Source organism: Nerophis lumbriciformis, linkage group LG02 (genome assembly GCF_033978685.3).
Source record: "Nerophis lumbriciformis linkage group LG02, RoL_Nlum_v2.1, whole genome shotgun sequence".
In the NCBI taxonomy this organism is placed as follows: Eukaryota; Metazoa; Chordata; class Actinopteri; order Syngnathiformes; family Syngnathidae; genus Nerophis; species Nerophis lumbriciformis.
Window position 1 is genome coordinate 63539369 of NC_084549.2, and position 17038 is coordinate 63556406.

The 17038-nt window shown below is 40.9% G+C and overlaps 1 protein-coding gene across 1 annotated transcript in view; it reads right to left on the bottom strand.

The window, feature by feature from the left end:
* The window catches only part of wdpcp (WD repeat containing planar cell polarity effector), a 211348-nt gene that overhangs the window by 67522 nt on the left and 126788 nt on the right, over positions 1-17038 (bottom strand). The window contains exon 12 of the mRNA XM_072911888.1: positions 5714-6308. Coding sequence (XP_072767989.1) covers positions 5714-6308 — 595 coding nt within the window. The remainder of the gene's footprint in view (positions 1-5713; positions 6309-17038) is intronic.

Sequence of the window (17038 nt, forward strand, 5' to 3'; positions counted from 1 at the left end):
TCACACTGAGGGTGGCCGTATAAACAACTTTAACACTGTTACAAATATGCGCCACACTGTGAACCCACACCAAACAAGAATGACAAACACATTTCGGGAGAACATCCGCACCGTAACACAACATAAACACAACAGAACAAATACCCAGAACCCCTTGCAGCACTAACTCTTCCGGGACGCTACAATATACACCCCCCACTACCCCAAACCCAGCCCCGCCCACCTCAACCTCCAGGGAGAGCATGTCCCAAATTCCAAGCTACCGTTTTGAGGCGTGTTAAAAAAAATAATGCACTTTGTGACTTCAATAATAAATATGGCAGTGCCATGTTGGCATTTTTTTCCATAACTTGAATTGATTTATTTTGGAAAACCTTGTTACATTGTTTAATGCATCCAGCGGGGCATCACAACAAAATCAGGCATAATAATGTGTTAATTCCACGACTGTATATATCGGTATCGGTTGATATCGGAATCGGTAATTAAGACTTGGACAAAAAAAAGCCATTATCGGACATCTCTACTTTTGACCAAAGGTGCTTAATAAATCCTTTGTTTTTGTCTGCCTGGAAAACTGCAGAATAATGGAAAAGTCAGGTAACGCAGCCAGCAGCAACATTGTGTGTGTGTGTGTCCTAATACAATTGTTATGACGATTATGATGACGAAAATGTCAACATTGTGAGGACTTTTTGCCTGCGAGTTTGAGGGAAAGTGTGTGTAATTTCATTTTTGAAAATACCATGTGACATGCTTCATAGGTCAGGACTGCTCATCTACTACGGAGCATGAATTGTGCAAACAATAAAAAGGTCATGGTGCTGTACTGTACAAGTAATCACCCGACTTTCAAATTAATGGAGAAAGTTGTCTGCGTGTGGATGCCCGAGTGTGTGTTTATTATTTCCGTATGCTTGTGTGTGATGGGGCAATTAAAATGACAAGCGAGCAATTAGCAAGGCCCAAATCCCCTACAGAGTGTGCTAATGTGTGTAAATACATCTTATGCAGTGTGTGTTTTCATGTGTGTGTGTGTGTGTGTGTGTGTGTGTGTGTGTGTGTGTGTGTGTGTGTGTGTGTGTGTGTGCGTGTACACAGGGCCTCCTCTAAGCTGGGAAGAAACAACAGATCGTTATCAGTTCTCTCCCAAAACGTTCATAAAATCCAATTGGATTCATCTATTTAATTTCTTCTGGTATTTGTTTATACCAAGGGTGTCCAAAGTGCGGCTCGGGGGCCGTTTGTGCAGCTGCGAACAAAGCAAAAAAAAAACATAAAAAGCAGAATAAAAAAGAAAACAGGTGTAATGTAGGGAGAACATTTTGCAATATTGACACTAATCGCACAAATCTGCCATAGAGGGAGTTTTTTAATTTAAAACTGTCGTTGCAAAAAATAATTATAAAAGCTTATGGATGGAAAAATCTGAAGTTAATGTATGGATTTAATTGTTGAAAATAAAAATATGTATTGACATTTGGATTTAAAAAAAACAAAAACATTTTTTGAAGTGGGGCCTTTTGGATCCTTAGTCTGATTTCTTTAAAATTGGTATTGTTCAAAAAATAATAATGACTCAAAAGCAATGTTGTTATGAATTATTGACATATTTAAGGCCCCACAACAAATATTCCATTTTGAAAAATGTTTTGGGGAAAATATTTCCACAATGGCAATGTTCAAATTCACTTTTATTTCAGTATGAAAACTGAACATATTTTATCTACATTTAAAATCATAATAGTTTTTATAATGATGTTATTGTATGTTTTTAATTTGAATTATGATTACTTTTATGATTATTTTATTTTTGGTTTTACCTTCTGGTGATTTTCTGTGCAGCACTTTGAACTGTCTTGTGTACGAATACAAATAAACTTGCCTTGCCTATTGCATTTTTGCCATAAAAAACAAGTTTTCTTTGAAAAAAAAAAAAGGAGCATAAAATAAAACAAAACAACTTTATGGAAACAGATATATCTGAAGTTGATCTATAGAAATATAAGTGTTGAAAGAAAGTAATATATTAATACATAAATGACTTATTTTGAAAACTTTTAATGACTGTGACCCTTTTGGGTTCCCGGTTCCTTTAAGGTTCACCAAAACTGAGGGGAGCCCTAGGGGTTGCAATATATATTGTGAAGAGAATTGTATTTATATAGCCCTTTTCTCTAGTGACTCAAAGCGCTTTACATAGTGAAACCCAATATCTAAAATACATTTAAAGCACTGTGGATGGCACTGGGAGCAGGTGGGTAAAGTGTCTTGCCCAACGACACAACGGCAGTGACTAGGATGGTGGAAGCGGGGATCGAACCTGGAATCCTCAAGGGGCATAAAATAAAACAAAATAATTTTATGGCAACAGATATATCTGAAGTTGATCTATAGAAATGTAAGTGTTGAAAGAAAGTAATATATTAATACATAAATGACTTATTTTGAAAACTTTTAATGACTGTGACCCTTTTGGGTTCCCGGTTCCTTTAAGGTTCACCAAAACTGAGGGGAGCCCTAGGGGTTGCAATATATATTGTGAAGAGAATTGTATTTATATAGCCCTTTTCTCTAGTGACTCAAAGCGCTTTACATAGATTGAAACCCAATATCTAAGTTACATTTAAAGCAGTGTGGGTGGCACTGGGAGCAGGTGGGTAAAGTGTCTTGCCCAACGACACAACGGCAGTGACTAGGATGGCGGAAGCGGGGATCGAACCTGGAACCCAGGCACGGCCACTCTACCAACCGAGCTATACCACATTGTACTGGTTTTGAAAATGAAAAATATCAAAACTAGGGTTTTGGGCACCACACGATTCAATTTGATTCGATTCTTGGGGGTTCGATTCAAAAATTGATTATAAACCGATTCTCCATTCAAAATCAATACTACCTTAATAACATCGGGTGCCAGTTCTACGATTAACTACATTCCTCCATAAAATAGACAAATAGCTCTGGGTAAAATGTTTAGTTGTTTAAAATTCTACCCAAACATTTAATAAAGGCAAATACAAATAGGGCAACAAGAGAAGTATCCAACACTTTTTTGTAAAGTAAATCTGTACAGTAGATATGATCATATACATCAATGTTTTGCCTGAGTGGCTGGACAGGACAGATTAAAAATATATATTCCTTTAAATATATATTAAATTGCGTTTTGTGAATCATTACAAATAAGAATCGTGATTCATTCCATAATCCATACCTGCCAACTTTTGAAATCAGAAAAACCTAGTAGCCAGGGTCCAGGGGCCGCAGGCCCCGGTAGGTCCAGGACAAAGTCCTGGTGGGGGGTTCAGAGGGGCGAACCCCCCGACGCAAAATGATTATTAGCATTCAGACAGGTTAAAATGTTGCTAAAACCATCACTTTTCTATCAGTCACAGTGACTTTTCAAAACAAAAATATTACAGCAAAAATCATATGGGTTGATTGACATGTTTATTCTGTAAGCTAACTTCAATAGTTTGAAATTATTTTGACAGTTAATGCCAGTTATCCTGTCAACCTTTCACAAGACTTCAATTTGTTAATTGAAAGTATAAACAGTATAAACACTTTTTACAGTAAACAAATGGTAAAACAGTACTAAACAATTCCATTAAAAAAAAAAATTGGTGTCATTATTAACTTTCTGTCCAAGCTTGTATAATCTACTGCCTTGTTCAATTGTAAAAAATATTCTGTGCCTAAAATTCACATTTTTATCACAATTATCATACTGTAAACATGGTAAGCTAACTTCATTAAAATTAATAGTCCTGTCAATAGCATGGAATTACAATTCAAATGTAGTTTTTTTGTAAGCCTTTCAAAAGAATTCAAAATATGAAAAATTAATGAAAATTAATTTAAGCCATCAGACACTTGAAAAGTGGCACATCACATCTCTAATGTAATCATTTTAACTTTTCAACAGAAATAGCACTGCAAAAATATTAAGGACATACTTCTGTATTATGATAGTTATGCTGCCAAGAATCTGTTTGGGCGACGAAAAACGTTGAAAGTTTTCCACTTGTATCGCTAGCAACGGCATTAGACTTGTGTTTTTTTGTCCCAACGTGGTCTTTTACATCGCTTATTCCTCCGTGTCCGATCGAAAAATCTTGTCTGCACAAGGTGCAATTCGCGTAGTTTTCACCCTTTTTGGAACGGATAATTATTCCCGGATAGGCTTTTGAATATTCTTCACGGAATGACTGCAGTTTTCTTTTCGGTTTAAGACTCGTTTGCGATTTTTCTCCGGCTGATTCCATGATCGTTCGCTCGTTTGGAAACAATGGCAACTGGTGCCTCGTGCTTGGCAGCGGTGCTATAAATAGCCTCGCGCATGGCATTCGGAATGGCTCGATAGGAAGTTACGGGAAGCAGTGTCGATTGTCATTGTTTTTACGCGATTTCGTGAATAAAACTTAAAAAAAAAAGTTTTTTTTTAATTAATGAAAAACCGTATTTTTTATCACTGCAACCGTAACCCGGAATAGGTTGATGAAAACCGTACTAATTACGGGAAAACCGGAGTAGTTGGCAGGTATGCATAATTGATTTTTTTGACACCACTAGTCTTTTTAAAGTGTGCGGCCCTCAGCGGGAAAAAAGTTTGGACACCCCTGGTTTACGCTTTGGAAAAAAAACCTTGACTCCAATTAATATTTTGTCAACCGGTTCTATGCAATTGCAACAAAAACATAACGTGAGGTGTACCAAGTGGGTGTGATTGTCAAGAACATATTCGAGTCCATTGGAGGGATTAGCGGCACTGGAGTTATATAACTGGACTTGCATCACTCCGTTCCCATTCGCAGACAAATATGGTATTTTCCCTGCTCTTCTTTCATAGAACGGAGCTGGTGCAGACCCAGTTTTGGCCAATGTGTGTGCCCAGATGAGATATCTCGGCGCAGGCAGGGGGCGGTGGGGGTGCTGCCTCTTATGGAATCAAAAAAAAAAAAAAAAGAGAGAACTTGGAGCTCGGCCAAGTCTTTCTTCAGTCTGTCATGTAGCGAGCCTTGTGAAAGGAGTCAACACGGAAGGAGTGCGAGCAAACAAACAAATGAGTTTGGGGGGGTTGTATATATATATATATGTGTGTGTGTGTGTGTGTGTGTGTGTGTGTGTGCATAAAAGCCAAGCAATTGAAGAATAAACGTCTGTTTGTAGGGAGGGAAGGGGCGGGGGAATTATCATGGCGAAAAAGACGTGCAGTAGCTTCCTTCATCAAAACCTTGGCACACGATCAGAGGAGGGGGACGCCATTGTTGGAAGCCGCCCTCCCCCTTTCTTCATGCATGCACATAAACACACGCCATCTTCTACCTACCCCCCACCCCCGCACCGCCCCCGGTTCCCAACTTGAGCGGTAGTCACAGTGGCTTCGTCTTTCCCAAAGTCACAACAGGGACTCACACTGTCCGTGTGCGTATTCGCTCTGAAACACTTTTGATTGGCAAACTTTTATCTGGGGGCCCCGAGGGACTGCGCGGACACTGCCAACGATTTATCGGAAAACGGCATCCCAGAGAACGCACCTGTGCGGAGGGGGGCGTTTTGGCCCCAGGAGAATTATCGAATGACCTCCGAGAGCACCTTCAAATTAACTTCCCTCGGCAGTCGGGCGACCCGACCTGCTCACAGCGGGGTATTCCGGGACAAAGTCAGAACCACAACTGACAGAATTAAGATTGTGAGTTTTACATACCCAGTCGGAATCTTAAGGCCGCTAATGGTCCTCCGTGAAAGGCCAGCATGAGCGTATCGGCTCCTTCAGCGCCACCTGTTGCCCACTGTAGCCTCTGCAGACCCCCAGGGCAGCGCAGGTGTCGGGCCAGTTGTAGCGTGGGTGCCGGAGCCACGTCTTCTGCCACCAGCGCTATTCTGAGGGGTGCCAGGCCCACATCAAAGCACATGAGCTCGCCTTGCGCCGCCCCCGCCACGGCCACAGCTCCAGCGGGATGCCAGGCGAGGAGGGAGAGCGGAGCGGGGCCGGGGAACGAAAGCAAGACCCCTCGCCTTTGCTCGTAGAGGACCAGGGAGGAATCGGCGAGGCCCAGGAGGAGTGTGCTTTCGTCTGGGTGACGTGAGCAGGAGATGGGATGGGAAGGCAGGGAGATGCGGCTGACAGACAGGCGGTGCAGTCGTGCTCGCAGACATTCAAACACACAGGACTTAGCCCAGGACCCCTCCCTGGATGCTTGGGGTCCAGCAGGTGCCTCTACGGTCAGCAGCTGGTGGGGCTGCAGCTGACTGAAGCTGCAGTCTAGGAGGTCGCCTTCTGTCTGGGAAGAGCTGAGGAGCTGAAGAAAGAGAGGAGGACCCTCATCAGACACAATGCGACCACACACTTACTGTACGTTTGCATACACTTCTTTACATTTACTCTTCTTTGTATCCAAACCACCCTTTCTTTCAGGTTCCACCGTGTCACGCAGTTCACATGTAACACATAAGTGCAACCTAAGGGCCCTTTGCGACTCCTCATCTTATTTTTTATTGGCTAAAATTACAATTAAACAAGATTACTGTATTTTTCAAACCAAAAGGCGCACTCAAAATTCTTTCATTTTCTCAAAAATCGATAGTGCGCCTAATGTTGTGCTTACCGACCTCAAGGAAATTTTATTTGGTACATGGTGTCATGATAAGCGTGACCAGTAGATGGCAGTCACACATGAGAGATCCGTGTGGACTGCAGGTTGACGCCTCCTGTTCAATAAATGACGCTAGCAAGTACAGGTTAGCAAGCAAGGCCAAAGCTTTGATGTTCCATTGAGAATATAGAACATTACACTACACACGAGGCTCAAAAATGGGTCAAAATGTTTTGATACGACTTTGGTAAGCTACGAATGGATTGTCGGAGCATTACGGCGACAGTAGTCAGACGCACTGTGCTTCAACATACGGTATTATTATGGTGTGTGTATAAGGACATACATATTATTTGGTGATTTGTTTTGCAATATTATGCAACTTTTCTTACCTTCTGGTATCTGCTGATGTATATTTGGGATCTGCATAAAATTTGCGCGCGTCCGCCATAGAGGTCAATAAGCTCCTTCTTTTTCCTCTATCATCTTGTTGTGGGGCATTCATCCTCCGCTGTTGCCATTTCTAATATAAAGTAGCGTACATTTCTAAATTATATCCGTCAGTCGTCTCTCTATGGAAGCGCTAAAAACGACAACAAAGATGCAGTCCAAGTGGAGGCACGTAAATAAGGCCGCCCACAGAAGAGACGATCAGAAAGCGGCTGCAGGCTGACGCCCGCTTTTCAATGAATAACGCCAGCAAGTACAGGTTAGCAAGCAAAAACAAAACGTTGATGTTTCTTTGAGAATATAGAACGTTACACACGGCGCTGAAAAATCTGTCAAAATGTTTTAGTACGACTTTGGTGAGCTACGAAGACGCACCGCTTGATGGATTGTCGGAGCATTACGGCGACAGTAGTCAGACGTACTGTGCTTCAACATACAGGTATTATGGTATGTGTATAAGGACCCCAAAACGGCACTTATTAAGAAACATTATTTGGCGTTTTGTTTTGCAATAATATTCAAAATAAATATTTCTTACCCTTCGGTTCCTACTAATGTATTTTTGGGATCTGCGTAAGTCCCGAAAATTTGCGCATGTCTTTGTTCGCCATTATAGTTTGCGCCGTAGTCAATAAGCGCCCTCTTTTTCTCTATCCTCTTGTTGTGAGGCATTCATTCTCCGCTGTTGCCATTTCTAATATAAAGTAGCGTACAGTTCTAACTTATATCTGCCAGTAGATTTGCTATGGAAGTGCTAAAAATGACAACAAAGATAACGGGGAGAAGACGCTGTCGAAGTGGAGGCACGTAAATAAGAAGAAGAGACCTGAAGAGACGGTCAGAAAGTGGCTTGAAGATGGTCTGTAAAACATAATCTATGCAACATTTTGACCAAAAAAACACCATTACATGTTATTGAGCCCACCAATGTAGAAAAAATATCATAATATTTAATGCGCCTTATAATTTGGTGCGCCTTTTGTATAAATATAGACCTTGAAAAGCTGGGAACTGAAAAACGTGTGCATTGGAGGAATTAATCCTGATTTACCCATTTTTTTGTAAACATTTTTTTTAGCACAAATTGTTGCATATATTTTTGTTTTGTAGGTTAAAGTGTTTTATATAGTGTGCTTCTGGGTTAATGTTACTGATCAATTTGAATGTATTATTGATTGAGTTTTTTTTATTTAATTTTTCGGTATCAAATGGTTTAAGTTGGTCAAAAAATGTTTAAAGTTCCAATAAGGATTTATTTTTATTTGTATTATTTCATGCAAATTAATGCGATAATTTTTTTCTGTTACAAACTAAAAAACAATGGTAATAAAGTTATTCTTTGTTGTAAGCTGATCTATATATTTTGTAGTTCTCTTTAATGTTAAAAACACACACACACACACACACACACATACATATGTATATATATATGTATATATATATATACATATATATATATATATATATCCATCCATTTTCTACCGCTTATTCCCTTTGGGGTCGTATATATATATATATATATATATATATATATATATATATATATATACACACACACAGGTAAAAGCCAGTAAATTAGAATATTTTGAAAAACTTGATTTATTTCAGTAATTGCATTCAAAAGGTGTAACTTGTACATTATATTTATTCATTGCACACAGACTGATGCATTCAAATGTTTATTTCATTTAATTTTGATGATTTGAAGTGGCAACAAATGAAAATCCACAATTCCGTGTGTCACAAAATTAGAATATTACTTAAGGCTAATACAAAAAAGGGATTTTTAGAAATGTTGGCCAACTGAAAAGTATGAAAATGAAAAATATGAGCATGTACAATACTCAATACTTGGTTGGAGCTCCTTTTGCCTCAATTACTGCGTTAATGCGGCGTGGCATGGAGTCGATGAGTTTCTGGCACTGCTCAGGTGTTATGAGAGCCCAGGTTGCTCTGATAGTGGCCTTCAACTCTTCTGCGTTTTTGGGTCTGGCATTCTGCATCTTCCTTTTCACAATACCCCACAGATTTTCTATGGGGCTAAGGTCAGGGGAGTTGGCGGGCCAATTTAGAACAGAAATACCATGGTCCGTAAACCAGGCACGGGTAGATTTTGCGCTCTGTGCAGGCGCCAAGTCCTGTTGGAACTTGAAATCTCCATCTCCATAGAGCAGGTCAGCAGCAGGAAGCATGAAGTGCTCTAAAACTTGCTGGTAGACGGCTGCGTTGACCCTGGATCTCAGGAAACAGAGTGGACCGACACCAGCAGATGACATGGCACCCCAAACCATCACCCAACCATGCAAATTTTGCATTTCCTTTGGAAATCCAGGTCCCAGAGTCTGGAGGAAGACAGGAGAGGCACAGGATCCACGTTGCCTGAAGTCTAGTGTAAAGTTTCCACCATCAGTGATGGTTTGGGGTGCCATGTCATCTGCTGGTGTCGGTCCACTCTGTTTCCTGAGATCCAGGGTCAACACAGCCGTCTACCAGCAAGTTTTAGAGCACTTCATGCTTCCTGCTGCTGACCTGCTCTATGGAGATGGAGATTTCAAGTTCCAACAGGACTTGGCGCCTGCACAGAGCGCAAAATCTACCCGTGCCTGGTTTACGGACAATGGTATTTCTGTTCTAAATTGGCCCGCCAACTCCCCTGACCTTAGCCCCATAGAAAATCTGTGGGGTATTGTGAAAAGGAAGATGCAGAATGCCAGACCCAAAAACGCAGAAGAGTTGAAGGCCACTATCAGAGCAACCTGGGCTCTCATAACACCTGAGCAGTGCCAGAAACTCATCGACTCCATGCCACGCCGCATTAACGCAGTAATTGAGGCAAAAGGAGCTCCAACCAAGTATTGAGTATTGTACATGCTCATATTTTTCATTTTCATACTTTTCAGTTGGCCAACATTTCTAAAAATCCCTTTTTTGTATTAGCCTTAAGTAATATTCTAATTTTGTGACACACGGAATTTTGGATTTTCATTTGTTGCCACTTCAAATCATCAAAATTAAATGAAATAAACATTTGAATGCATCAGTCTGTGTGCAATGAATAAATATAATGTACAAGTTACACCTTTTGAATGCAATTACTGAAATAAATCAAGTTTTTCAAAATATTCTAATTTACTGGCTTTTACCTGTATATACATATATATATACATATATATATATATATATGCATACACATACATACATATAAATACATACATACGTACGTGTGTATGTGTGTGTATATGTGTATGTACAGTATATATGCATATATATGTTTTTTTTTTTTTTCTTTATGAAAAAATGTATATGTATATATACTTTTGTTTTTCAAAGACAATGCTTTATGTCATTATTGGCAGATGTCAACATTTTGGCTTTTTTTCTATTTCTTGCGGTTTTCCAAGTTGTAGCTGGTGTTTTTTGTAATGTGTCTAGATACAATGACAAACGAATGGCCCCTGTGCCACACTTTGTGCACTCCTGTTGTAGACGCTAATTGTTTATGGCCACTATAGTCTTAGTACTGTAGTATATTTGTTCATATATGTCACATGGTTTTCTAACGTCAGAACTGGAAGTAGTAAAATCAGCTGTTCACCTGGCTGTTTTTTCCTGTGTGATAAAGAGGGGATAGACAGGGAAGTCCTTCTTTAGCTGCTGCCTTTTATATATATATATATATATATATATATTACGGCCTTTGCACAAGTCAATGTTTACTTTTGTGTGCACAAAAAATCAACACAAAATCCGTACTTTGGTGCAATGTTCACGGACTTTAGTGCTTGGCGTGTTAGATTCCCGTCGCAGGCGATATTGGACGTGGACTTGTGGTTGAGGGAAGAGTTGTTTGATGTTGGATGCTAGAAAATGTCCTATGCATTGCAACAATCAGCCCTAATGCATTACTGCTGCTGGATGATTTTTGAGCACGCCATCCAATGTGCGGGTGCGAGACCAGTGCGTGTGGTATCATTAGTTATCAGGTATTATTAGTATTAACTCTGGCAGGAGGTCATGGAATCGTGTTCGTTGGTTTGCGTGTCAGTTGGTTAGCGAAATAATTCAAAAGTTATGGACAGATTATCATCCAACTTTCAGGAAACGTCCGAAATCGGATAGGGAACAAGGTCCAGATCATATCTCCGTGTACGTCGTGGCTATCCATTTTTCGTTTGGAATAGAAAAATAATTTAACTTAAAACTTAAAAATAAATTCTCCCCGTTTTTTGGTTTGATAAAAAAAAAAAAAAAAATGGAAACAATCATTATCCATTATCCAAATATATGTGGAATTCAAACAACGAGTAGAAAACTCTTCTATGTTCAACGTTTGGACATATGGTCGATTGCACATGGGCCCCGTCTCATTTCCGTATGCTCGTCTGTGAGTGACCCGGAACAACAACAGAAGAAAAGCGACGTACACGGACCTGTTTGCCTGCTCAATTGAGAATCAACAAAAAGTGTCACTTTCCGGGTCTCTGGAAAATAAAAATTAAAAGAGAACTCTTGACCGTGACAAAGTTGTTTTGACGACACCGTTCTTCACCGTCTTCTTCTTCTGTTCTTGTTGTTGTTAAATAAACTTGGATAATGGATACTCCATAACTATCCATTTTAGGTTTTTTTTGTTTCTATTAAAGGGGAACAATATCACCGGACCTATGTAAGCGTCAATATTTACCTTGATGTTGCAGAAAAAAGACCATATATTTTTTTAACCGATTTCCGAACTCTAAGTGGGTGAATTTTAGCGAATTAAACGCCTTTCGATTATTCGCTCTCGGATCGGGAAGCAATCCGCCATTTTCTCAAACACATTACAAACACCGAGTCAAATCAGCTCTGTTATTTTCCGTTTTTTCGACTGTTTTCCGTACCTTGGAGACATCATGCCTCGTCGGTGTGTTGTCGGAGGGTGTAACAACACGAACAGGGACGGATTCAAGTTGCACCAGTGGCCCAAAGATGCGAAAGTGGCAAGAAATTGGACGTTTGTTCCGCACACTTTACCGACGAAAGCTATGCTACGACAGAGATGGCAAGAATGTGTGGATATCCTGCGACACTCAAAGCAGATGCATTTCCAACTGGACTGGACAGATCAGCTTTCAGGAAAAAAGAGCGGATGAGGGTATGTCTACAGAATATATTAATTGATGAAAACTGGGCTGTCTGCACTCTCAAAGTGCATGTTGTTGCCAAATGTATTTCATATGCTGTAAACCTGGTTCATAGTTGTTAGTTTCCTTTAATGCCAAACAAACACATACCAATCGTTGGTTAGAAGGCGATCGCCGAATTCGTCCTCGCTTTCTCCCGTGTCGCTGACTGTCGTGTCGTTTTCATCGGTTTCGCTTGCATACGGTTCAAACCGATACGGCTCAATAGCTTCAGTTTCTTCTTCAATTTCGTTTTCGCTACCTGCCTCCACACTACAACCATCCGTTTCAATACATGCGTAATCTGTTGAATCGCTTAAGCCGCTGAAATCCGAGTCTGAATCCGAGCTAATGTCGCTATACCTCGCCATGTTTGTTTGTATTGGCATCACTGTGTGACGTCACAGGAAAATGGACGGGTGTATATAACGATGGTTAAAATCAGGCACTTTGAAGCTTTTTTTAGGGATATTGCTGTGATAGGTAAAATTTTGAAAAAAACTTCGAAAAATAAAATAAGCCACTGGGAACTGATTTGTAATGGTTTTAACCCTTCTGAAATTGTGATAATGTTCCCCTTTAAAGTCGGATAATGGATACTAGATAACTATCCGTTTTACGTTTTTAGTTGTTGTTGTTAATAAATTCGGATAATGGAATTTTTTTTAAATTATTTTTCAATATAATTTTTTCTATTCCAAACAAAAAACGGATGGTCGCGACGTACATGGTCCATTTTTATTGTGTTACCTTAGGTATGCGTTTGTGTGTGTGTATGCGAGCGGCCCAGCAGAGACAAAGACACTGGACGACCGACAAGAGTTCAGGGATTCAGGACTTTTTTGTTTGTTTGTTTGTTTTTTTTACAATGGGAATGTAGGATCTGGTGTAGGATCTGGTGTAGGTCTGCGCTCTCCGAGTGCTTTTCTGGTTATTGATCCAGTGGGCCTTACCCTCCTTTGGTGTACCCAAAGTCCTGAGATAAACTGAACCCCGCTTTCCAGCCATCTGAAATAAACAAACACAGCGCCCACCCCCCAGGGAGCAGGAGTGGCATGCTCCGAGGGATTATTGGGAGCAGAAAAAAAGCTTTTCATGGAGGACAGTCATCTCGTCGTAGACCGTGTGCAGGCAAAATCAACTCCCTTCCTCCTCCTCTAAGTCGCATTTTGGCAATGCGTGCCAAAAGGAAAAATGGCAGCTTTGCGGAAGGAGAGCGAGGCGAGCAGCCGATCCTTCTTTCTGTCTACACGGCTAAATGAAATGTGCTCATTTCGCCAAAGCTGCCACGGTCAATGCGGGGCTCTGATAGAGGCTTTGGTGCTGTGAAATCCCTCCTGAAAAGCTCAGTTAGTGACTGCGCACTTTAGTACTCTCTGTCAACCCAGCGATGATCCAGGTTTCTGGTAGCTGCTTTTTTATCAAGAACCCCACCTGTACCCGCCCATACCAGCTGGTGATGCTCCAGGGGATTTAGAAATCTGGATTCGGCCGATGGTTGTCCAACTGTACAATGCTCTGCCTTACTCGAACCGAGAAAGGCTTCTTTCAGACTGCGTGGGCTCCTTGTTTGTTTATCACTGTATGCCGAGCTGCTACATGCTCAGATGTCTGCCCTTGAGTTGGAAGGAAGCGCTTATCAATAGCTCTCTTGATTGACAGTCTGGTGTTTATGAGCACAGTGGCAGATCAGGACGGTCATGTCTGAGGATGCTAGCCGGTCTGTTGGGGTCCTCCTAGGGCTGGGTGGTTGTATGATCGTGATCGTTGATCGCGATTAATTTGAGTTTGATCACGGTAATCAGTTGTTAGCATATTTTCTCGATCAAACATGGCGGTAATTAGAGATGTCCGATAATATCGGCCTGCCGATATTATCGGCCGAGAAATGCTTTAAAATATAATATCGGAAATTATCGGTATCTGTTTCAACCACCCGATTTTCCTGGGAGACACCCGAATTTCAGTGCCCCTCCCAAAAATCTCCCGGGCCAACCATTCTCCCGATTTCCACCCGGACAACATTATTGGGGGCGTGCCTTAAAGACACTGCCTTTAGCGCATACTTGCCAACCTTGAGACCTCCGATTTCGGGAGGTGGGGGGTTGGGGGCGGGGCGTGGTTAAGAGGAGAGGAGTATATTGACAGCTAGAATTCACCAAGTCAAGTATTTCATATATATATATATATATATATACATACATACATCCTGAAAATATGCAAACAAAACAGTGTTTGGATAATTGATACTTCAAACTTGCATAAATAAATCTTAAGGAATATAACATAACTTGGCTTCTGAGAGCTTCAAAATGTAATGAATAAAATGCTAAAGTTGTTGATAAACAAGCAATTATTTTAATAATTAAATATGGTCATTTTAAATGAATTATTATGATAATTTAAAATTAATTATTTCAAATGTTTATTTTAATGTATAATTCTATGGCTGGATGTAATAAGGAGTCAGAAATATAAATTAAAAAATACAAATACAATTAATTTTGATGTTTTTAGCAAAATATAGTAAAAATGTATTTAGTTTTTTTTTTTTTTTAATTAATAAATATATTTATTTTTAGGTAAGATAAACATAATAATACAATTTATCTCTAGTCTGGATGATTTAGTTCTTGTCACCCTGTTGTCCTCCCATCGTGAAAAAAGGCTGTCCTCACTCAGGTCCGCATGTAGCTGGAGGGGGCGTGGCCTCCAGCTCCGGCTGAAAATCGGGAGATTTTCGGGAGAATATTTATCCCGGGAGGTTTTCGGGAGAGGTGCTGAATTTCGGGAGTCTCCCGGAAAATTCGGGAGGGTTGGCAAGTATGCTTTAGCGTCCTCTACAACCTGTCGTCTAGAGATGTCCGATAATGGCTTTTTTGCCGATATCCGATATTCCGATATTGTCCAACTCTTAATTACTGATTCCGATATCAACCGATATACACAGTCCTGGAATTAACACATTATTATGCCTAATTTTGTTGAGATGCCCCGCTGGATGCATTAAACAATGTAACAAGGTTTTCCAAAATAAATCAACTCAAGTTATGGAAAAAAATGCCAACATGGCACTGCCATATTTATGATTGAAGTCACAAAGTGCATAATTTTTTTTAATATGCCTCAAAACAGCAGCTTGGAATTTAGGACATGCATGAGGAGGTTGAGGTGGGCGGGGTTGGGGGGGCGGGGTTTTTGGTAGGGGGTAGCGGGGGGTGTATAATGTAGCGTCCCGGAAGAGTTAGTGCTGCAAGGGGTTCTGGGTATTTGTTCTGTTGTGTTTATGTTGTGTTACGGTGCGGATGTTCTCCCGAAATGTGTTTGTCATTCTTGTTTGGTGTGGGTTCACAGTGTGGCGCATATTTGTAACAGTGTTAAAGTTGTTTATACGGCCACCCTCAGTGTGACTTGTATGGCTGTTGATCAAGTATGAATTGCATTCACTCATGTTTGTGAAAAGCCGCACATTTTATGTGACCGGGTCGGCACGCTGTTTGTATGGAGGAAAAGCGGACGTGACGACAGGTTGTAGAGGACGCTAAAGGCAGTGCCTTTAAGGCACGCCCCCAATAATGTTGTCCGGGTGAGTTCGGGAGAATGGTTGCCCCGGGAGATTTTCGGGAGGAGCACTGAAATTCGGGAGTCTCCCGGGAAAAACGGGAGGTTGAAACCGATACCGATAATTTCCGATATTACATTTTAAAGCATTTATCGGCCTGCCGATATTATCGGACATCTCTAGTTAATAAGCATGGTACTGTTGGATTTTATGTAAATCGGTGCCTCGTTGAACTGGTCGGATTCGGCACCCTATCCCTAATATTTACCGTATTTTCCGCACTATAAGGCGCACTGGATTATAAGGCGCACCTTCAGTGAATGGCATATTTTAAAACTTTGTTCATATATAAGGCGCACCGCATTGTAAGGCGCATAGAATAGCAATAACAATCCATGTATAACTCAACGTTGCTCAAACGTTAATGTCACACAACACAACACACAAAATAAACATGTAAAGCTCACTTTATGAAGTTTTGTTTGGTGTGGGTTCACAGTGTGGCGCATATTTGTAACAGTGTTAAAGTTGTTTGTACGGCCACCCTCAGTGTGACCTGTATGGCTGTTGGCCAAGTATGCCTTGCATTCACTTGTGTGTGTGAAAAGCCGTAGGTAGTATGTGATTACACAGCGGTGTTTTAAAAAGTCATACATTTTACTTTTTGAAACACATACCGACAATTTCCGATATTACATTTTAAAGCATTTATCGGCCGATAATATCGGCAGCCCGATATTATCGGACATCTCTGGTTTTATCGCCCGATATTTTGTCACACTCCTGTCAAGGCACATCACATGTTTAGCCTTATTTAAAAAGGAGTAGGAAGTAGCAGAGCTCATTCAGTCATTGCTGCCTTTGAGGGCTGGAAAAGGAGGTCGAGAGCATCAGTGAGCACCAAAGTGAGATGAAGTGTGAGCCACAGACGGACAAAAACGCCTCGAAGATGAGAAAGTGGGACAGCAAAGAGACAGGAAGCGGGTGAAAAGCGTGAGCGAGGGTGAAAGCAAAGAGGAAGTGGACGTAGCGAGAGAGAGAGAGAGGGATGCAAAGACAGCAGGGAAACAGAGGCAGACAGACAGAGGCGCCCGCTAAGTAGCTTTCTCCTGGTTATTGGTCTCAGTGACTGGTCAAAACTATTCTTCCCTTTTCTCTCTCTTTCTCCCTCTCTCTCTCTCTCTCTCGCTGGCACATTTTCCCCCCTCCGTGGCGTGAAAGATAAAGCGGACGGGCCCGACTGTGTGGCTGGCCCTTGTTCA